Genomic DNA, 23,526 nt, shown 5'->3' on the forward strand with positions numbered 1-23,526 from the left:
GCACAAACCCTGGAGTCCCGCCAGTACCATCAAACCCCACGCCTATTCTGCTCTCTTGCTTCCTTCAAAAAGTTATTGTATTGCCGAGAAATCCTAATCTGATCACATTTCAGGTTCAGGACAGTATGACTGGTGGTATCAAGGACGAGGAATCAGAGGTACGCTGTGTTAAAGCGAGCTTTCGGGACTGCACTGCGTTTAAGACGTTTGTTGAAGGGTTATAGCTTTCAATTTAAAGTGAACGATTCAAACTGTTTACATACACTGTGTACACATATCGCTAAATACTTGCTTCTTAACAGGTCTCTATGTCATCTTGTATTGACATCTTTGCGCTTATGAAAAGTTATTTATTTTTGGTCCAAATAGCTAGCTTATAAACGCATAATTTCTTGATTGTAACGTTTTATTCATTTTAGACGTTGACGTACTAAACTGCATCAGAAGTAGCCTATTTTTGTCTATTTTCTGACACGGCAAACCTTTGATCTGATTTTTCTGACACGGTCTGGTATTTTTATGCTTCAAGGCAACTGCCGTTAATTTTGATATTGGATTCAGAAATCTATGCATTAACGTAACTGGTCTTGTGCTTTCTTTTTATCTTAAAAATGATCATGCCTATTACCCATATAGGTGAGCTCCAGTAAGACCTGTTTGTTCACTGTTCTGAAAATCAGCTGCAGTTGTTTTAATTTTTAATGGGTTTTTTTTGTATACTTGGGTGGTAGATGTTTTTTTTTTCTGCCATTAAATCATACCGTTTTTCCAAAGACGATCTACTTTGGATTTTCTTTTCTTTTCCTGGGAGTTTGATCTGGAGTCAAAGTGTTTGTAGATGACCCCTTGTGGTGAGTGCGAGACTCGTAGTTCAGAGGGGTGTGGTGCTATATTTTATGCACTTAAACCCATCCCAGGCTGAGACGCGCTGCAAACTCATTGCTCTTCTGCAAGTTGTTCGCTTTTGATTTGATTTTTCTGATTCAGTTTTATTTTTCTTCTCCATCGGGATTATAGGGATTTCCTCATTCGCCATTCATTAGGAAACAAGGAAATATCTACAAGCCAAACAACAAGAGCATGGATAACGACAGTATGAACGAAAAAGCGATGTACGATGTTCACACTAAAGAAATCGACCTGGTTAACCGGGATCCCAAACACTTAAACGACGATGTGGTGAAGGTACGTGGGTGCGCATGTTACATCCCCTTTAAAGATTTGAAATATTAACTGAGAAACAGGGTTTGTACAGTATGTGTGGCGAACAGGTGTTTATGTTTTAACGTTTTAATGGTCACGGTACTTGGTACATATGCACTTGTAGAAAGGGAAATGTGACGTTTCAGTATAGTAGTAAGAAAAGTTTAAGACAACTTTCACCGAAGTTCTGATATGTTCCATATCTTTGAACTTGTAAAAAAATTGTGTTTCTTTCTTGTTGGTATGTGAATTTTTACGTGCTACAACTACTAGAGGTCCTGAGGTCCTTTATCCTTGGAATTTCGACGGCTTTTGAAGTTCTATCGAGTGCCCATAAATTAATAAAACAATACATTTAAAAACCCTATGTGATGTCCCTATAATTATATATTTATTAATTATATATATGCCTATATCCTGCGAGGAGAAACACAGTTTTTGAATTATTTTATCTTTAATGGGGTCAATGCAACCCCTTTGGTATGTCACTGACTTGTCACTGAAACATTATTTAGAAGGAGAAAATAAATCATCCGTGAGCTGACGAACGATCCAACACTCAAACGTACAGTAAATGAGCGCAGCAAGCAGCCGTACATACTGTAGTCGACTCCGAAATCGGACTTTTCAAACCAACCCTGCTTGTACCGTGAGCAAACGTTTTCTAAAGTGTACATCCTGCACGTTGAAGGAATGTCATACTGCGAAAATAAACGACTGAAGATTTGGAGTGGTTTGTTTTCTATCATATTCTGTCGTAGACTAAAGTTGAATTAAAAATATGTATTTATTTCACTACACCTCAAGCAGAATGGTGTTCATTTGTGTTGTATGTTGAAGAACGGGAATTCTTTGAAAATACTCAGTGGTGTTCTGTATTCTTGCTTTGACATTGGTTGGTGCCCAGTATTTTGTTGACGGAGTGGTTAAATTTAGTGCAGTTTTCCAGTGAAGGGTACTTATTTTAAGAAATTGAATGTGTATTTGACTTTTAAATGGAGATGCCAGTTTTACTGTTTTGAACATGCAAATACTCCTTTGCGTGCATACTCCTTAAATTTCTCTCGCGCACGTATTCATTTCTTGTCAATTGCATTTTTTTAAATCAGAAAACACATTTATTAATTGAATAAAGACAAAGACAAATTCCAAGTGATTAGCACTGCTGTCTTGCAGTGCCTTGACCCTGGGTTCACTTTCGACTTTGAAGTGCTATTTGGTGGAGTTTGTATGTTCTTCCTGTATTCCCATATGGGTTTCCTCTGAGTGCTTTGGTTTCCACCCACAGTCCAAAAAATATAGTGCGAGGTTAATTGGCTTCTTGTAAAAAAATTGGCCCTGGTGCAAGTGTGTGCTTGAGTGTCTGTGTGTCTGCACTTTGATGGACTGGCATCCCGTCCAGAGTGAAATGTGCCTTGTGCCTCTTGCTTGCCAACATAGTCTCCTGCTCCCCTATGACCCTGAATTGGAAGAAGAGAATAGATGGATCGATGAAATCCAAAAGTAAGAAACGGCACCTGTAGAATGCCTCGGGCTCACCACGGTTGAATAATTCAAAATAATTACATTTCAGAACTCCAAATCCTCCTTTCAAGTGAATGATTTGAGTTTTAGGACTAGAAAAACAAATAATGAAACATCCGGGACTTAAAGTAAGGTAAATATTTAACACCTGTGCTGAAGCCTAAGACTGTTTTATGGTGGATCCCATAGAGGCTAGGATGTTACTGGAAATAATTGAGCAATCTGCCGTTTTGAAAAGTGTTCCAGCAGATTCATTTTGATATTTACCAAGGGTGTACATATTTCCATGTGTATGAAGAAACTCTGAACAGCTGGAAACTGGAAACGTTTGTGTGCAGCCATGCATAATTTCAATGTGTAGTTTAAGCTCTTCAATTATGAGGAAAAAAAATAATTTAATCGCTTACCATATTTTGAGAAGACGGAACATCGTCTCAGATTCTTAGGACTATAAGTTATGGTAAAAGGGTAGAAGACGGCTGTGCCATGGAGTACCGGATACAGACATTAAAAATACATAACTGCTCTTATGAAATTAACTCATTGTGGCTTAATGTTTGGAAAATAATAAGTTTGGCTTCAGCCTCTGTTTAGAAAAGGACAGTCCGCTGAGGATTAATAAAGATACTTTAACTAGGAATGACAACAGCCAAGAATTAGCCATAAAAAAGGTTAATTGAGTACTTAAAGTTCCAATAATTTGGTTTAACCTGCTTGGATGAGGGGTAACCTCCTGGCCATCACCCCTGCAGAGTGAGGAGTGACCGAGGGGCAGCTGGCTGCGGAGGTGGAGGAGGGATGCAAGGAGACAAATGGGAGGGAGAGGGGGAGAGAGGGAGATAATGTGCAGTATTTATGATGTTTAAGTGAGGAGATGACATCATGATTAATTGCAAATTACAGACCGCCTGAGGATGATTGAGCTTGACTGTTGTTATCCCAGCCAAACGTTCGTTATAAACTCCATTTTGACGTTGAGGATTGGGAAGAGTGAATCAGTGGATGTGTGGGTGTTGTCTGGCTGTTCAGCTCCGGGAAACATTTTCTGAGAATGTAAGCCTTGGAAAGACTATCCAGAGGCAGCAAAGTTTACATTCTTATATGCTTTTCAAGCGTATATACAGTAGATGAACAAAAGATAATGGACTCCTGACATAATTTATGCATATACCTAATCATCTTCCCAAGAGACAGCTATGCAACATTCTGCCACTTTTCCTCTCCTGCTATCGTCAGATAGTGAGGGTTGCACACAGGAGTTGACTCCTGTTGATGGTATCATTGAGTTAGTCTCACAGAAGGTCTGTTGTACTCAGGTCAAAAAAAATTGGTCTGTTGTACTGACTATGCCAAGACCTCAACATTTTCTTGAGGTTGTGCCATTGTGCCTAGCCCTGTGTGGTCTTGCATTGTGCTCCTGGAAAACGTTTGGCCTTAGGAACTCAAGTGGCGCAGTGGTAGCCATTGCTACCTTGCAGTGCTGGACACCTGGTTCAGTTCCTGGGGTACTAGCTGTGTGGAGTTTGTACTGTACCTGTGGGTTTTCACCCAAGTGCTCTGGTTTCCTCCAACAGTTCAAAGCTAGTAGGTTAATTAGCTTCCATTAAATTGGCCCTGGCGTGAGTGTGTGTGCCTAGCAATGGACTGGAGTGCCGTCCGGGGTGTAACCAAGGCTTCGAGCTACCTTGAACTTGAATTATATAATTGGCTATTGAAAGTGATGTAGTGTGAGCACTTCTTAATGCATTGCTGAGTAGTAGGTTTGTCTTCAGTCTGCGCCATCCATCCATTCTAATTTCACTAAATGCACTGTTTGTAGAAGGTTAAAGAGAGCTTCAGCCTACCTTGCCAACACAGGGCACAAGCCAGTACAGTTTCCTAGACAGGATGCCAGTTTAATGCAAAACACAAGCATATACAGTATGGGGGCCAGTGTTGGTTAACGTAGATCGCATGTCTTTAGACAGTGGGAGGAAAACGTAGTACCTGGAGAAAATCTGAAGAAAAAGGGAAGGGCATGCACACTACGCACAGAACCAGGTTTGAAGCCAGGACCCTGGCTGCATTACTGTGGTGCCCTCAATCTGCACCTGACATTTGAATGGGTTAAAGGAGATTTCTTCCCACAACCTCACACTTCTATTGTCCTACTGCTTGGCTTGAACAGACACAGCATGATGCTCACCACATTGTATCCACGCACATTTCTTTGGTTTGGTCTGTCAGAGGCGAAATGGCCTCGTGTGTGTGTACCCAAAAAGGTATCAAATTAAAATTTAGACTGTTGGGTTGTTATCGCGCATTGCGCATTAATAAGGAAAGTACATTTGAAATCCAGCCTCAAACTGATAAAAGGTTTGAAAATAAAATGACCTGTTATGTGGTTTCAACAGAGCAGGAAGTGTCAGACTTAAATGTTTAAGAGCTTGTTTCACAGAGCAAGATTTTTACTCCTAGATTTGCTTGCATGCGATAGCATTAGATAGTCCAAAATCAGTGCTATTTGGAGACTGTGTAACTACCAACAAGGTTGTGTTGGCCTTTGTGACATAATTAAGAAATCCTGGCATAACGCCATTGCAAGTGTCTATTTTAACATTGGCTAACCTGTAATTTTCCGGATGAATTTAGAATAAACACAGTTGGGGAAAAGTCAGGCCTATATACCTTGTTGCTTTATTTCAGAATTTACTTTACTAAATATTTTACATCTGTTTGTCCAAAACCATTAATACTATAATCTATCATTGTGATGTTATTTTTATTTCATGCCTATTGAGAGACAGCACCTAAGACTTAACTTGTTTGGCAAAAATAATATTGGCTTAAACCAGTGGTCCTCCTCCAAGGGTCCTGGGATTTTTGGAGGTCATTGCAAACTGTCCCGGTACAGTATATCCTAGAAACAAGGAACACTTAGAAACAATTCCTTACATAGTAGCAGTCGTCACCCTAAGTGTATATATTTCAATTATATTTTTGTGTGTATCTAGTGGTCCTTCTTGTGACTGAGTTCTTAAAATGTAAATCCCCAGCCAGAGAATGCTGAGAACCGCTGTCAGACAATTGGAAGAATATCTTGGAGAAGTGTAACAAGGAGAAGCTACAGTCATAGTTGTGACCTGTTTTCCTGCAGCTGAGGACACACGCTAACCTTGAAGGCCCTGTGCACAACGTGTCCAAGGCCGCACAACAATTTATGGACACGATAACTTCACTCGACCATAGAGCGTGCTGGCAAAAAAAGATGTGCCGCTCCCAAATGATGCATTCTTTTCGAAAGGAATAGTTCCAGTGAATAAGACGCCTTGCTTCCCGAGCCGTTGGATGGTTTCGTTCATTTGATTCCCTCCTTTTGGTTTGGTGACACGGATTAATCATCGTGCCGTTGCTGTCAACACGGCCAGTGATTCCAAACTCAAACTCTGCTCCGAACTCGGAGCCAGGAGAACTAAGGAAGGAACGTGGAATCTCGAGTACAGTTAACATTTATTAGAATTTGCTTTCCTAAATAGTTTACATCTGTTTGTCCAAAACCGTTAATACTATAACATCATTGTGATGTTATTTTTCTTTCATGCTCTATTGAGAGACAGCACCTAAGACTTAAATTGTTTTTAAGTCTATGTATGTCTTTAATAAAAACATACATAGCCCTCATACTAATGGGGTATGTGGATTTGAGGGCTGTGTGTGAATAACATATTTTGCCATTATTTCAAATGTCTGTACTGTATTTATTTAGCCAGATTGCATTTGACTGTAATAAACTCTGTATAAAACTACTACAAAAGGAATGTGCAATCATCTGCTTTAAAGACTCGGTAAAAGTGAAGAATGGGTAGAAGATAATGTGCTGTTACTGTATATTGCTGTTTTTTTCATTTTCTATTTTCATTCTACTGTTAAAGATTTAGTTGACATCATTGATAGCATTGATTTTATATGTACAGGATTAAGTGATGTTACTGTTTTATTATTTGTAATAGATCTCCATAAAATTATTTTTTGTCCAGATTTCGCCCAAGATGAACACATTTTGAGCAGCCTCTGCCCCTTTTAATTGTCCATTTGTGATTGTCACTTGCTTTTGTCACATTATAACCTTCAGCATCCCTTTAGCATTTTCAGAAACAAATTTAGCTCTACTGGGAAAAGTTTGGAAAATCAGCCTTTCCTGTAGGTAAACTGCACTCTTACAACTGTGCACAGTAGTTGCAGCAGCATGGGAGCACAAGTGTAAGTTCATCTGGGAATGACTCCAGTTCCTCTCCATTTTGTAAACACACATAAAACATAAAAGGGTAAATAGGCAATTATCCCACTGTATGAAGCAACAGGAGTCTTCACATCCCTTCTTATGGAAAAAAAATAAATATGGGTTTTCTGGAAAGTATTTGGGCACTACCAAATTTTGTATACGGTTTGTCTTTTATACTGAAATGCAGTGTGGCCCAGAAGTTATTTCTGGGATGTGTTGAGACCACTCCTGAAACTCAGACATTTTCTTCTTGACACTTGATTTTTCTAAGTAAAAATATACCACATGCTCTCCCATAGTTATTCGGCTGAGCTCCAGGACATTAATGAAGGGGGCTTCAACCAAAGTATATTTCTTTGGAATTTCTCTACCCTATTTTATTTGAAATGTAAAAACAAAAAGCACGAGCAGTATGTTAAGAGGTGTCACTGTTTTCAAAATGAAGTTAAAAAAATAGGTAGATGCAGGCAGATGAACTAAAAATTCCCGGAATATTATACCATTGCTCTGACATTGAAACTGTTCTCATCACAAAGGTGCTTGGAGTTCATTTGTAAATGATCTAAACATCCAGCCATCCATTTATCTTCTATCCTCTTTATCCAGTACGGGGTTGTGGTAGGACCTGGGCAACCAACGAGCATAAGACAGGATACACCCTGCACGCCAGGCACACACACCGACACGAGGCCCAGTTTTCCACTAAACCAATTATCCCACCAGCATGGCTTTGGACTGTGGGAGGAAACTGGAGTACCTGGTGGAAGCCCACATGGACAGTACAGGGAGAACATACTGTACAACGTCCACACAATCCTGTGACCAAAACATTTGAATATGTATATTTATTTTCAACATACAAATTATAACAAAAGGTTACAAAATATCTTTGACACTTTCTCAGTAATTGTTGTAGTTAATTACAACAAATAGTTAAATGAACAAAATAACCGCACATTGTAACACCTTTTTATAGTCTCAGTTCTCTGGACACAGAGTCTGATGAGCGTACTGAAATGAAAAGTGTAACAAGCGTGAAGGGACAGTGTGTGTCCAGGACTGACTGCAACATTACATTGTGCACATGCCTACCATTCCACTTCAGATGTTTTTGAAGCACAATAAGTAGCTAACGAGATGAAGGCCAGAGCTCTCCAGCCCTCCCACTTCCGAGCTGTTGCTCTGTTCGGAGGCCCTTGGAAGAGAGCGTATACTGTGAAATCAATGAAAAAGTCCCCATGTTGTCCACCATACATATCAAGATATGTGCCTGGTGTTCAGAGTCTTCTTTCAGTGGAAACAGTGCCAACCTTTTACTCAATTACCTGAGAAGGGAAAGACAGTGATAATTAGACATCTTTAGGATCAGCTTGTACAGGAATTTAACTCTATTTTACAATGTCAATTCATTTTTAATGTATTGCAATCCAGCTACCTTTTCTTGGGTATAAAGATAGCTAAATATTTATGACGCTAGATGCGGATGAAGTGTGTTTTTTTTTGTTAATGTCAAACGTCAAAATGCTCTGCATAATTCATTGCTTTTCTTTTAAAAAAAAGCTTGGAGTGTATCCAAAGATGGATTATATGAAACAACCACATAATATAGAAATTACTGTTGCCAGTTTCCCTCTCATTTGAGATGAATTCTACCAAGATTGTGTTTGTTTAAGCTAATTCATTTCGAAAAATACTTTATATGTAGCCATCCAATTGTAAATGATGTGGGTTATAACAATGTTCATCTTTGCTTTATGAAGTGGTAGGGATAAGATAGTCAAGAAGAGGTTGCAGCTGCTTCTCAGTTGTTGAAGATATAGGGTAGCAGTATCAGTATTAAACATTCATCTGATGCTGTGTTAATTGTGAATCTTTTCTCTGTCAAATATTCCTGTTGGCTATGTCTAATATAGCAGGGATGTGGTTCTTTCTACCTATAGTAAATCTGAAGTGCTTGTTAAGAGCTTGTTTTCTCTGCTACTATTGAGAAACACAACTTGGAACACTGAAAGGACATCAGGCCTTCGCCACATCATTATAGTTCAGCTGTGAAAGCACAAGTTTTATTTGATCAAATTCTGAAACAGACGAGCAGCTTGAAACATTTGAAATGCTCATTTTAACAGTCAGCTTGTAAACCAACTTTACACCATTTTAACACTTGGCTTTGATATAGGGCTGTTTGTATTTCATGAGAGTGCACCCTGCCCCATTTCTTTACTCAATTTCACACATGCACCAAAAACAAACAAGTGGAGGCCAGTTGGCCCATGTAGCGCATTAGGTACTTAGTAGCTTATTGATCCACGAATCTACAGTAACTGTGCCATTCCTCTTGAATAGCTTGGACAAGCATGTGCCTGTTCACTGGTTTCTGAGTTCCATTAGCACACCTCCCGGCACATGATCATTGCACCTCCGTGGAGTCAGGTTGTCATGTGTCTCTACAACAGGAGTTTTGTAGCAACCGAAGACTCTTGACTAGATCATCACACTTAGACCCGTCCATCAATAAGTCACCAGATTAGTGTCTACCTCTTTCTGCGTGTCTGCATCACACTTGCCGATGCCCATTTGAGTGGTCTGCTCAAAACCTTGGTTCCTTTGCTTATGTATTTACCTGAGGTATTTATTCCAGCCTCCAACATTTCATGACATACAGTAAAGGCTTTATTCTATCAATAATTAGGGCATAATGGCTCCTCTCTTGAATTTCACCAGGTTAAATCATCTCATCACCTGTTCGGTGTTCTGTCTCTGACAAATGTTGCTATTTGTTTCAAAGTGGTGCAAAAACATGCTCTTAAAAATACACAGCCACATTTACTTGTTTTACTGCATGTGTTTGAGCCATTTTATTTTTTAAATAAAAAAATTAGGTTGGAAGAGGAAGTCCCGGGAGCAGAATATAATCGCTGCTACATTTGTGAAAATGTGCTTCGTATCAATAGTTTCCTTTGCAAAAATAAGAGATATATAAGCAGTTTTGTTAAAGTAAATGTCCGCAAATGCCAGCAGATGTACTGTAACAATGTGGTGACAAGCTGTCTACGGTGTAAGAAATCCTGATTGTTGATTTGTTTAAAGCTCTTTTTGCTTGACTCTTAGGTTGTCTTTCTAGCCCAGCAGTAATCTCCCGTGAGTCAATGTCGTCCACTCGTCTGAAGCTCATTTAATCGAAGGGGGGGGACCGTCTGTGACAAGTGCTCAAACGATGCTTTCTCTGTCCCGACTCAGGTCGATTTTGAGGACGTGATCGCGGAACCCGAGGGCACCCACAGCTTCGACGGCATCTGGAAGGCCAGCTTTACCACCTTCACCGTGACCAAGTACTGGTGTTACCGCCTTCTCACCGCGCTGGTGGGCATCCCCCTGGCCCTCATCTGGGGCTTGTTCTTCGCCATCCTGTCCTTCCTCCACATATGGGCGGTGGTGCCTTGCGTCAAGAGCTACCTGATCGAGATCCAGTGCGTCAGCAGGGTCTACTCCATCTGCATCCACACGTTCTGCGACCCCCTGTTCGAAGCTATGGGCAAGGTCTTCAGCGGTGTGCGGGTGTCCATGACCAAGGAGGTGTAAAAGAAAGAGGGACCAGAAACACACAAGAGCCGAGGTTCCATGGCTGGTCGGACACCAGCGCTCTGCTGCCTACAAGCTCACAGTTGCTTTCCAGCAACAGTTTAATGAACACTGACACAGGAAAAGAAAAAAAAAAGCCTTGCTTAGATTTTTTTTTTTTACTCTATTGTTTATCACTCCAGGACTGAGCTCTCCTTTTTTGGTAGTCTGCCTTAGGAGGCTACGCCATTTTTTTTTACTCTCTCATTCCATCGTTGTACAACGCAATAAAGTACTGTTCACTGTTTAGTAACTGTAATACGTACAGAGGCCTGGCAGAAGTTAAGCTCCTTTAGTACGCAGCGCAAGCTTGCACAGTGGGATCGGTGGCTTTGGATTATGCCTCAACAGCAGAGTGTTCTCTCAAATTGGCAGCTTTGAAGAGAATGTTCTTTTTGCCACCCTGCTGCCCAGTGTGCTGCATGCTGCTAGTTTTATTCATTGTGGTGATAGTATATAGAAACGCAGCCAACAAAATAACACATGATTAGGAGCCAGATCAATCTTGCATAGTTTGTTTCATTGCCTCTTTGATTCCTAGTAAAGCTTTTCATGATGTTTGAAAGCATAATGGCAATGTTTTCTTTCACAAGTAACACTTAGTCTATGTACCCACTGCTAGGAATTAGATGTTGAAAATTTGTTATGCTGAAATGGTGGTGATTATATAAGAAGCAATGTCTCTAGTAAGCACGTGTCACTAAAATATTAGACAGATTATATTGGCTCTACACTGAGGAGAGAACTGAATAACCCTCTGCGTGTTTCAGTTCACTTTCTTGAGCCTTAAAATTACAGAAGAAATATCTTGAAGTTATACATTGTATTTTATGTATGTAGTCAAAAAAGATAATTAACAGTTCCTCTTTTTCACAACTTCTGAAGTTTACTGTATAGTGCACACTGGTGAGGAGAATCTGTTATATGTTAAAAAGAGTTTTAGTTGAATTTCCTTCACTGTTTAAAATGATGACAAGATTCCAACTGATGACAGCTGCTCACTTTGGTGTCATATATGTCTATCTGCTGTCTGTGAAGATGCAGTATTCACCTAGAAAGTTAATATTTTTGATATGTAATGGAATTTCCCTTTCCATGCTTTTATTGTACAATCTGATTTCATGCCAAAGACAATAAAATACAAACATTAACAACAAATCCTTTGGTTTATGTGGGCTTTTTTATGGAGTTTACAATGAGGGTTCAGGAAGGAAGATAGCACTGAACAAAGAGACAGATCAGAGAGACTACCCAGAGGCCAATGGCACCTTTTAAAAGAGCTTTTATGGGCTGGACTGATCAAAGTGTGCACGTGACCACAATTTCCCAGCACTCCTCAGATCTGGCCTCTATGGCAGGAGGACAAGAAGGAAGCCATTACTGAAAAAAATCATATTGTAAACATATGGCAAGAAGTTTTGCGGTCTGACTAAAATAGACATTTTTGGCCTAAATGCAAACCCAAGACAGCACATCACCCAAAGAACACCATCCTACTGTGAAGCACAGTGGTGGCAGTGTCATGTTACTGGGATGTATCTCATCAGCAGGGACTGGGGCACTTGGCAGGACAGAAGGGAAAATGAATGGTTTAAAATACAGAAAAGACCATGAGGAAAACCCTGCTGCCCTCTGCCAGAAAACTGAAACTGGGACAGAAGTTCACATTTCAGCATGACAACGACCCCTGAATCAGCCACCGCTTAACTGGAGAGGCTAAGGAACAAAAAAGGTAAATGTCCTTGAGTGGCCCGGTCAGAACCTCAATCAAAAATCTGTGGCATGATGTGAAGATTGCTAGCCTTCGACACTTTCCAAGGCTCGACAGAGTTTGAACAGTTTTGCATAGAACAATGGTCAAATATTGCAACTCTAGGGTGCCATGTGTAGAGACCTACTGTACAGTACAACAGATTCATTGCTGTAATTGCTGTCAAAGGTGCTTCCACTAACCTAAGAGGATGGAAATTTATCCAATGGTGACGTTACACTGCAGGTGCTGCCGAGCTTTGCTAAAAAAAGGCTGACAGGCCAAAACCTAAGTGCAGGACTTCGTACGTCTCCAGATAACTCTCGAGAGCCGACTAGACAGCAAGCCTGAAGCACCTGGTGCAGAGAAGCATGCAGGTGGAGGCCTCGAAAACAGTGACCTGCACTAGTCCGCCACTGTAGTAAACTAATGCTTGCAGTTGAAAGAGGTATGTAGTGTTAGTGGTCTCACAGCTCTAGGGAGCTACATGTCAGAGCGTCAGTCTAGCAGAGAATCAAGCCTGAGATAGGTAGAACAATCAGGCGCTTGAGTGTTGGATTGGCAGCCTGATTGAAAAGTTGAAGGGGGAACAATGAGATGGCCCGAGCACGTTCTCGCATGGCCGGTGAACGGACGACTGCTCATGGGAATGTTCCGTGTTCCCATGGCAACTCCGGCCTGCGAACTCCCAGATGATGTAACAGATGATATTTCAGTTTTGTATGACTACAGTTGTGTGCTTTGTGAACCTAATTTAAACCGTTTTATCAAATCACTCAATATTTTGTTAAGGAGACACATATTTAACCAGGGGTGCAAAAGACTGAGAAGGCTGTGATTTCCAGTTAACTGTGTTGTCTGTAGCTATGTGTCTAGTAGCTATATGTCTAAGACATAAACCTTACAAAGAAGGCTTGAAATATTTTGCATTAAGACATGATCAAAGTTATGAATTTGTATCCAACATTTATATACAGCAGCTCAGTTATGAAGAAAACCAGCAGACACAGAGGTACACCAGGATCAAGGCTGCAGGATGGTACCTCGGTCTCTGCTGGTTTTATTTATAACTGAGCTGCTGTATATACTTGTTGGATGTAAATTCATGCATTTAATTGATCTGATTGGTTCTTTAGACCTTTCTTTAACTGTTTTACTGCATTTAAACCTTGTTTTAAAAAATACTTTAAAGTATATTGTTCCAACAACAACAGCATACAGAACTTTATTGTTGCTCCTCCACTTGTTAAGAGTTCTCGATCTTATTTCTTAAACAGCTCTAAGAGCTGAGAGAAAAATTAAAATATGCCTCAAATTGAGAACTAAACTCAATTATCAATTATCTGTGATTAAGAACTTGGAGGACAAATACTGGACTAGCACCACTGCAGCTTATATGGAAAATGTAATGGTATTTTACAATGCTCAAACAGCAGCTAACATTATCACTATGGCTAGTTCAATAACAGCATACTCCAAACTTCAAGGTCAATTAAACAGGACTCCATATAACATTTGAACTTTCACAGGTAAATTGAAATGTGATGCAAAAGATAATTCACATTTGTAAAACATCACTTAAAAGTACAGCAGAAATTTCAGTAGTACTACATTTGTAAAACATCACTTAAAAGTACAGCAGACATTTCAATAGTACTACATTAGGTATATTAAAGCATATTTCAAATATTTTAATTTTAATCAAACACAGCGATATTTATTGATTGGGAATATAAAGGTGTCTGTTTTGGAAGCGAAGACGGTGTGGTTGTAGATTTCTCTTCTTTTGGGTGTGTTTTCCTGAACCACTAGGGGTTAGAATAGAAAACAGTAACAGTGCTCCCCTGAACTGTGAACCGCAGTTGGGTGGTACAGAATGTGTATCACCCTGTTATGCATGCCTACTATACAGCTTTTACAATCAGCCATCTGTTCTGACTTGCTGTTAGAAGATTCGGCTGCCTCAAGCTACAGATGACAGATTTAAGAAAAATAAGGCTTCATCAGCTTCAAAACCCCAACTGCCAAATCAATGTATTTATTTTATTCTAAACAACAATCTGATATAATGCTTTGCCAACTTGATTGCTCAAAACCATTGTTTAAATGCAAGTAATGTTTCCACTTAGGCAAATAGTGCACATTTTATTGCATCAAGGGCTGATGATGAAATAAAGTGCTGATGGCGAAGGATTCTCCTTGCATACTGGTAGAGGAGTGTGCCAGCATGGAGCAGCATCTGGGAAAAGCTGCAACATACTTGCAGATTGGGTTCCCTTGCTGAGAAGAGCTGTTGCATTAAAATGGGTTATTTTAGTGAGAGCTGTGGGGGACAGTTTTTCTGATCACTCAAAACCACCAATGTCAGTGGGTTTAGAGTTATGGTAAGCCCGAAGGCAGGAAGGACAGATTACCTACTGTGCAGAAAATTGATGAAACTCAAACTCACTGAGTCATAGACACACATGCTCCACGAGCCACTGCGAGCTCCCTACTTTCAACCTCGACTACATCATGGTATCACATGGGATTCAATGTGTATAACTGATGTTCCACTGCCTTACACCCCTGCTCACTGTGAATGTCATGCCATCTACAATAAGTTGCTTTTCACAGTCCATGCTGAAAATGATTTTATTATCTGAAAAGCAAAGGATGGCTCTTGTTTTCCTCTTTTTCTACAAAAGGCAAAAATAAAAAAAAACAGCTGCACAGGAGCTATCACGTTTGTTCAGTACATGAATGCTTTCTTGGTTATATAGTACATGCTAGAGCTGGTTTTAGGTGGTGGACTTCAACAGTACTGCCACATTAGCGATGGCTGAAAAGAGTGCCTGCATTGAAATATAATTACATTAAAAGTCAAGAATTTATATTACATTTACAGTGCCTTGCGAAAGTATTCGGCCCCCTTGAACTTTTCAACCTTTTGCCACATTTCAGGCTTCAAACATAAAGATATAAATTTTTTATTTTATGTGAAGAATCACCAACAAGTGGGACACAATTGTGAAGTGGAACAAAATCTATTGGATTTTTGAAACTTTTTTAACTAATAAAAAAATGAAAAGTGGGGCGTGCAAAATTATTCGGCCCCCTTGCGTTAATACTTTGTAGAGCCACCTTTTGCTGCGATTACAGCTGCAAGTCGCTTGGGGTATGTCTCTATCAGTTTTGCACATCGAGAGACTGAAATTCTTGCCCATTCTTCCTTGCAAAACAGCTCGAGCTCAGTGAGGTTGGATGGAGAGCGTTTGTGAACAGCAGTTTTCAGCTCTTTCCACAGATTCTCGATTGGATTCAGGTCTGGACTTTGACTTGGCCATTCAAACACCTGGATACGTTTATTTGTGAACCATTCCTTTGTAGATTTTGCTGTATGTTTGGGATCATTGTCTTGTTGGAAGATAAATCTCCGTCCCAGTTTCAGGTCTTTTGCAGACTCCAACAGGTTTTCATCCAGAATGGTCCTGTATTTGGCTGCATCCATCTTACCCTCAATTTTAACCATCTTCCCTGTCCCTGCTGAAGAAAAGCAGGCCCAAACCATGATGCTGCCACCACCATGTTTGACAGTGGGGATGGTGTGTTGAGGGTGATTTTATGGATATCTTTGAGAAATGGCTTTCTTCTTGCCACTCTTCCATAAAGGCCAGATTTGTGCAGTGTAAGACTGATTGTTGTCCTATGGACAGACTCTCCCACCTCAGCTGTAGTTCTCTGCAGTTCATCCAGAGTGATCATGGGCCTCTTGGCTGCATCTCTGATCAGTCTTCTCCTTGTCTGAGCTGAAAGTTTAGAGGGACGGCCAGGTCTTGGTAGATTTGCAGTGGTCTGATACTCCTTTCATTTCAAGATGATCGCTTGCACAGTGCTCCTTGGGATGTTTGAAGCTTGGGAAATCTTTTTGTATCCAAATCCAGCTTTAAACTTCTCCACAACAGTATTACGGACCTGCCTGGTGTGTTCCTTGGTCTTCATGATGCTCTCTGCGCTTTCAACAGAACCTTGAGACTATCACAGAGCAGGTGCATTTATACAGAGACTTGATTACACACAGGTGGATTCTATTTATCACCATCAGTCATTTAGGACAACATTGGATCATTCAGAGATCCTCGCTGAACTTCTGGAGTGAGTTTGCTGCACTGAAAGTAAAGGGGCCGAATAATTTTGCACGCCCCACTTTTCATTTTTTTATTAGTTAAAAAAGTTTCAAAAATCCAATAGATTTCGTTCCACTTCACAATTGTGTCCCACTTGTTGGTGATTCTTCACATAAAATAAAAAATTTATATCTTTATGTTTGAAGCCTGAAATGTGGCAAAAGGTTGAAAAGTTCAAGGGGGCCGAATACTTTCGCAAGGCACTGTACATTACTTGTAATACTGCCATGTTTTAACAACATCAAATCCATTTAAGTGGGCTTCTCCTCGCACATTGGAACATAATAATATCATGATCCCACTGTTTTGTTCTGAAAAGGGAACACGCCAGCTGAGCCCTGGTAGGGCAGCCCTGCCAAATGTTACTTTAATTTTGCAGACACATACTGTGAAGTAGAATGTAAGAAGTCAGAATTAGCCCTAGCCTAATTCCTTCCATATCTGAGAGACTGCTGAGACTTTCACTTCAAATAGAGCTCCAGTTCAAAGTGTTTGTGCTTATGTATGGAATATTTAAATAATCTGACGTGTGCAATACTACATTGAAACCTACTCCACTTGGCAATCTGGACATCAGATTATCCAGAGGAAATAATATGCTACGCTAAAACAGCCATAAGAGAACCACTGAGAAACTCTAACCACGATATTGTATGCTGGGAATTATACTTTGAAATTGTAAAGACCCAGTCAATACAGAGACATTTCCCATTGCAGAAAAGAAGAGAATGGGAGTACATGGGAGAGGATAATCATAAAATTAGTAGAAAACTGATCTTACCCCATTAAGGATGTTGTGCTTGAAGCACCAAAAAATATTAATTCTTCAAGTAAATAAGAAATAGTGGACCAAATGAAATCAATTAAAATTGACCTAAATATAAAGTGATCCCTTTCTAAAATGACAAAAAAAGATATATATTGTGTTAAAGAAAATGTGTGAACAGCAAAAAAGGATATAAGGACATTAAAAAAATACTAAAATAGTCTACAATAACCAAATGGATTTTCACTATTACAAATGCAAAAGAGCAGTAAAGGATGAACTTGGAATTAAAGATGGAAAACTTTTATTCAAAGGGAAATGCCTGATCTATTAAAATATTTTTTTTCGGCGTTTCTCAAATAAGACATGAAGAATATGCTTCAGGCTGAGCAAACACAAAGTCCTATATAAATAATATTAGGATAGAGCAGGCACAAGTTTTACAGGTGAAGGTTTTACTAGAAGCACTTAAGAAAAAATTAGGGCTAATGGTATTCTAACAACTGTACTTATGGAAAGAAGATGTTATCTACTAGGCATTAATAAAATTCTTCCAGCAGTCTCTCAAGAAACGGGACTGGAATTTTCCATGGACTGGAAAATTGCTAATATATTCTGTGAAAAGAGTAACAAAACCAAATCAGGCAATTATAGAGCAATAGTACTTAGGTATGGGAAATAATTAGATTTTAACATAGATAGTAATGTGAATGACAATGTTATTGGGGATAGTCAATGGATTAAGATGACTTGTCTTCCTTAGCTATCTTCTTAGAGTTCTTTAAAGATGCAACAGAAGCAATAGATACAAAAAGCATTTAATATAGTACAATGTTATATTTAAAGTAATATTTTACTGTTTAACTTTTGCACTTAATTCTAAAACTGCAGATGGATTGCATTCAAGGTAATGAAGGTTCTTCAGTTAAGTGTTGCTTAATGGGTAGAAAATAGAGGAGGGCTCTATTGCTCAGACTGGGGTGATATAATTAGAGGATCGCCTGTTGTGTGGTCAGTACGAGTATCTGATTTACCTCAGTTATCTAGATTCTGGTATAGTTGATTACAGTAAAATACGAGGATTAACAGGCACTGTAGAAGCTGTATAAGATGTTTAAGACGACTGAAGCCAAAATTCAGCCCTGGGCAAACACCTGGCAGGTGGGAAGGATGGAGCTAGGCACAAGAGCAGGGCTCTGCATGCTGGCAGTAAAAAAACATGAACTTTAGATACCAGATGGGAGTCAGTGAGCTCCAAGAAATTACTTACAAGAAAGACACATTCCTGGGCTTAAATGAATTAACTTCACTTTAGTCTTCATCTAATGATATGGGTCTTGAATAAAGCAGAACAAGAGGGTACCTAATTCAGATATTAAAAAACCTCAAAGATGTTGGCAAAGTCAACCCAATGGGTTATCTTCAGAATCCACAGTGAAACACAAACCAGAGGACACAAGTGGAAACTATGTGTAAGTCATTGAAAACTGAGAACAGGAGCCCCTTCTTTACCCACAGGGTGAAGATTAGGGGATTGTGAGACTACACAGCACCCTGTAAAAGTTCAGCAGGTGTGAGGCTGGCCAGTACCTGGATGGGAGACCTCCTGGGAAGGCTAAGGCTGCTGCTGGATGAGGTGTTAGTAGGACATTTTTCTTTTTATTATTATTACCCTGCATGTTGCAGATGCCTAGGCCTTCTTTAAAAAATACTGAATAATATTCAATATTATCAATACATAATATCTTTTATCACAAGTCTTAGTCATTACTGTATCATTATAACGTGTGCCCTGCTTCAGCCATTGGATGTTTGTCGTGTAATTAGTTCGTGCCTCTCTGTTGAATTCGCGGACTTTTTAAAACTTCGCGTCTAGTGCCCTCTCGTGGGTGTTCAAAAAATTGCTCAACATATACAAAATATTTTCCTGTCCTTCGTCTTCATTTCTCCACGATATTCTATTAATTTCTGTTACATCCAAAATGTATAGTCAAAACATACAGTACGATCTCTCAAACTCACTAATTAATTGAAGCATTTAATAGAAGGAAATCATGGTGGAATAATAATATTTGCATAATATTTTTGTTTCACTCAAGAGATCTAAGCTTTCATGCCATGAAAGTAGCCAGTTAAAAATACTGGTATTAACTAAGACGTTGTCAGTTAAACCTGTTTAGGCACTAACATAGATAATTTTCACATTTATAATAATTTATTTTTGTTTACTCTACCTGACTAATAATTTATTGATGATATTTATGCATCTGTGACATAAATCCTGTTTGAAAGATTATGAAAAAATACAAGTCAAATAAATCACAATTGAAAAACAATGGTAAACTATTGTGTAACTGCAGTAAATGTAAACATGGAGAAGCAAAGAAATTAATTTTATAAGCTGAGGAAAGTAGCAAAGAAATAACCAAACAGAAGTATTTTACTGAGAATCATATAGCAACAATTAGCATACATTTTGCCAGTAGATTGTAGTATGCATTCATCTGCATAATGTGTTTTGGTTATTTGTGTATTGGAAACTATGAAGCTCTTTTTATATGACACATTTATGATTTATACATCTTTTGCTTTACTACATTTTAATTAATTTTATTTCTAAAAGTTTTACATTTTGTTTTTGCACAAATACTGTATGTAGCATAAAACATTTTTGCTTTTGTTTGGAAAGACGGAGCAAGCTTTCTTGTGGTCCTTTAGATCTGTTTTTCTCTTTCTCTGTTATTTTTTATAGATTTGAGAGTGAGAATCCCCCTTTACTTTATAAGGATTTTAGATGAATTTAACTGAATCTCTTCACAAAGTTCTGCTCTTCATCCTCTGATCCCAATTAAAATTCCACAGACATATTTTATAGTTCCCACTGTAAAAAATGCAAAGAAACGTTCCCTAGAGCACTTACATGAAAACACTTACAACTAATAATAAAAAGCTTGTGGAAAATCTTTCCGAAAATAAATCAGCTTACTTAGTTTACGCTTAATTTACTTAGCCCACTTTTTGTAATAGTTCATGTTTTTTACCACTAGAAGACAATACCCTTAAGGCCATACAGTGCAAACATAGGAATAGGATGCTAAAAAGCTTTCAGAATTTGGTAGTGGAGAATTTGAACAGCACGTGTTCTTGGCAATTTACATTTTTATAATTCTTTATCATTTTATGTATAGTCAAAGCTAAGCAAGGCTGCTTAGTACTGGGATGGAAGAGATACAAGGAAAATCAAGGTACTGGTGTACGACCAGTAGGGGGAGCTCTTCCCCCTGGATGAGAATTTTCACACCAATATCCCTTTATTGTTACCAGGAACACAGAGTGCTTGGAGGCGGCAGCCTTAAGACAAGTACTTCCCGACTACTTGGTCCCTAAAGATCCCACAGCTATGTTTTTAGTAGATCCCAAATTCTAAATCTGGCCTTCTCAAAATTGCCCCATAATTCAATTCAAGGGGCACTTTTTTGCAACTACCTTGAACTTGAACTTGACCTTTATTGCCATATGTAACCGGTACTGGTACAATGGAATTCTTACTTACAGAAAGTCTCTTGATTGTAAAACGAGTGTAAAAAACAAAACAAAGTGCAAACAGTGCATCAAGACAATGTACAAACAAACAATAGACAATGTGCAAGTAAACATGTAGACAGTTTGAATGTAAACAATACAGACGTGTAAGCAATGACTGGAGATGTGCAATAGATAAGAAATCATAAAGAGGTAGATGGTGATGGTGTAGGTGTGGTCCGAGGGGGATGGCTAAATGTGTTCGCCAGTCTCACTGCTTGTGGATAGAAGCTATTGAAGAACCTAGTGGTAAGTGTCCGTATGCTCTTATATCTCTTGCCTGAGGGCAGTGGGGTGAAGAGCTCATGCCCGGGGTGGTGACTGTCCTCAGTGATGGCCAGAATTCGACCATGGCAGCAGTCCTCATAGAGCTGTTTGATCTCGGTGAGACCGCAGCCGATGATCTTCTGGGCCATATTGACCATTCTCTGCAGTGCCTTTCTTTCTCGCGAAGAGGTGTTGCCATACCACACGGTGATCCCGTTGGTGAGGACGCTCTCGATGGTGCAGCGGTAGAAGTTCACCAACACATGTATTGGCATCCCCCATCGCTTGAGGCACCTCAAGAAATAAAGGCCTTCTTCATGATAGAGTCCTTTCGCAGTTTCACCTGAACAGCTGTGTAATGAGACAGCTGGTGTAAGATGGGTGCTGCATATCAGCAGTGAAGGAAGTGGCCTCCTTCTATATGAAAAGAATTTTGACATCCTCTTCGGGGTGAAGAGTATACGAAAGCAAGCAAAATAATAAGCCAGGGTATGGGCTACAACAACAAGGCTGGCTAACGTGTTCCAGCCTCCCACCTAGTCCATTTGGCAGGATCTCATCCAGCTGTTTTTTGAAAGACGACAAGGTATAGGCTTCTACACCATGGCTGGATAGCTTACTCCACACTCCCACAATCCTCTGGTTAAAGAGATGAATCCTGTTCTCAGTTTCAAATGCACGTCCCTGTAGTTTCCTCTCAAGTCCTCTGGTTTCACTGATAGTTCTAAGGAAAGTCTTCAAGGTTAACTGAAATGTGAAATGGATATTGAAAGAATATGAAACTTTGGCAGAAAAAACAATCATGTCAAATGAACAAAGTTACCACCAAAGCTGTCAAGAGCTTTGTATATTGTATCACATTAAAGACGTTTTTAAAAACAAAACTGCATTGCACAGACCAGGGTCTGGAAAGTACTGCCATTTACTTTAGAAAAACAATGGTTTACAGTGCCTGGAGTGTTTGTACAACATATAATTACTACAAATATGAGTTCAGGAATCACCTGAAACTACAGTAGGATCAAATCAAGCCTGAAAATCAACATAAGACCAAAGGGATGTTCAACAAATACATTCTATCCAAGAACACTTAAGTGAATGTTTTCAGGCCAGAAGAGTTCGACGTGTTTGGTTCATGTGTGCTAGCCAGTGCCATAAAGATTTCACTTCATTTCCCAATACGTTCTCCATTTTTTCTGTTGATTCCAAGACTGCTGATAAACAGTATCATAAAATGCACAGAACATATTAGAAAGTATAAAATACAGAAATATGTAGGACTTTTTGCTTTAAATGTAACCATTATGTTTACATAATAACTACTAATCATCACTTATAATACTAATATTCTTTTTCACTTATATTTTTCCATTTAAATGTAATATTAATTCGATATATATCTTTCCTCTTTATTAAGATACCTATCATTTTTATGATGCATTTAGCTATAATCATGGGAGTCTTAGATTTGTTTTGTCTGTTTAAGGTGCACTATTCCTCGATACAAGCATCAGGCGTGGTTTCACTATGATTTATTTTATTACCTGTTTGCACAACACGCTTCAGGCAAATGAACTGGAACATGTCAACCAGACACCATGGAAAAAGAGGGTAAGGCTGGTTTTGTCCTCTGTGATGCAGCTGTGCTGAAGACCCCTTGGGCATAACAAACAGCTGTTTTCTGGCATGATGAGCAGCTTACAAAGCAAAATCAGATTCACGAGGCTGACGGACTCAAAGGGAGTGGTTTTATTGGCAGCCTTTGACGTAATTGTGTAAGAATCAGCTGTGCATTTGACATAATCAAATTTCATCTGATCTCTTTATTGACTAGTCCACATGTATGAATAATGAAAACAGCTTCGCTGAGATAATTTCATTTTCCTGGGGGGTAAGCTCCCTTATTTGCTTTAGTTTTTATAGAAAATCTAAATATTTCTTGGTGTCAGTAAAGGGAACATTTTTTCCTCTCCGAACTGAAAAAGACTTTTATCTGGGGACATTAGTTATGAAATAAAAACATTGAGTTGTTTGGGTAACAGGCCACTTACTACATTTATATGGAAATAACAGCACATACCTGTACAAAGGTGTTTTTCAGAAGCATTAGTTTTGAAACATTTAGTTGTTTTGTTAACAGGCCACATACTACTGTACATTCCCATGGAAATAACAGCACAAAGGTGTTTTTCAGAAATTTGCTCCTACAGTATCATCAGTCCTGTTAAGTCAGTCAATTGAATGTCATTACTCTCCCCAGTACTGGAGACTGCTCAATATTTATCTTGTCAATTGGTCCAACACACTCTGCTCTTCCTGATGAACTGCCCTTTCGGACCCAGAATTTTAGATTTACTGCTGTCTTCACAATGGATGAATGTTTCAGTTT

General features: G+C 39.2%; 1 protein-coding gene and 2 long non-coding RNA genes across 3 annotated transcripts in view; 2 read left to right on the plus strand and 1 right to left on the minus strand.

Moving 5' to 3' along the window:
• On the plus strand, window positions 1-11,764 carry cav1 (caveolin 1). The gene is made up of 3 exons (XM_088645440.1): window positions 1-158; window positions 1,018-1,185; window positions 10,226-11,764. Exons 1-3 carry the CDS (start codon window positions 126-128, stop codon window positions 10,565-10,567), a joined length of 543 nt encoding a protein of 180 aa, XP_088501566.1. The 5' UTR covers window positions 1-125; the 3' UTR covers window positions 10,568-11,764.
• LOC148655175 (uncharacterized) lies at window positions 1,192-6,744 on the plus strand. The gene is made up of 2 exons (XR_015941205.1): window positions 1,192-4,659; window positions 4,762-6,744. It is a non-coding gene; the product is annotated as an uncharacterized LOC148655175 (long non-coding RNA).
• LOC148655176 (uncharacterized) overlaps window positions 7,815-23,526 on the minus strand; it is a 20,707-nt gene continuing 4,995 nt past the window's right edge. The window contains exon 2 of the long non-coding RNA XR_015941203.1: window positions 7,815-8,313. This is a non-coding gene — a long non-coding RNA (uncharacterized LOC148655176). The remainder of the gene's footprint in view (window positions 8,314-23,526) is intronic.

Source organism: Lepisosteus platostomus, chromosome 9 (assembly GCF_059453375.1).
Source record: "Lepisosteus platostomus isolate fLepPlt1 chromosome 9, fLepPlt1.hap1, whole genome shotgun sequence".
Taxonomy (NCBI): Eukaryota; Metazoa; Chordata; class Actinopteri; order Semionotiformes; family Lepisosteidae; genus Lepisosteus; species Lepisosteus platostomus.

Coding starts and splice junctions, on each gene's coding strand:
- cav1 (XM_088645440.1), top strand. CDS start 126: ATGACTGGTGGTATCAAGGACGAGGAATCAGAG. Junction 159..1,017: donor TCAAGGACGAGGAATCAGAG/GTACGCTGTGTT, acceptor TCGGGATTATAG/GGATTTCCTCATTCGCCATT. Junction 1,186..10,225: donor TAAACGACGATGTGGTGAAG/GTACGTGGGTGC, acceptor GTCCCGACTCAG/GTCGATTTTGAGGACGTGAT.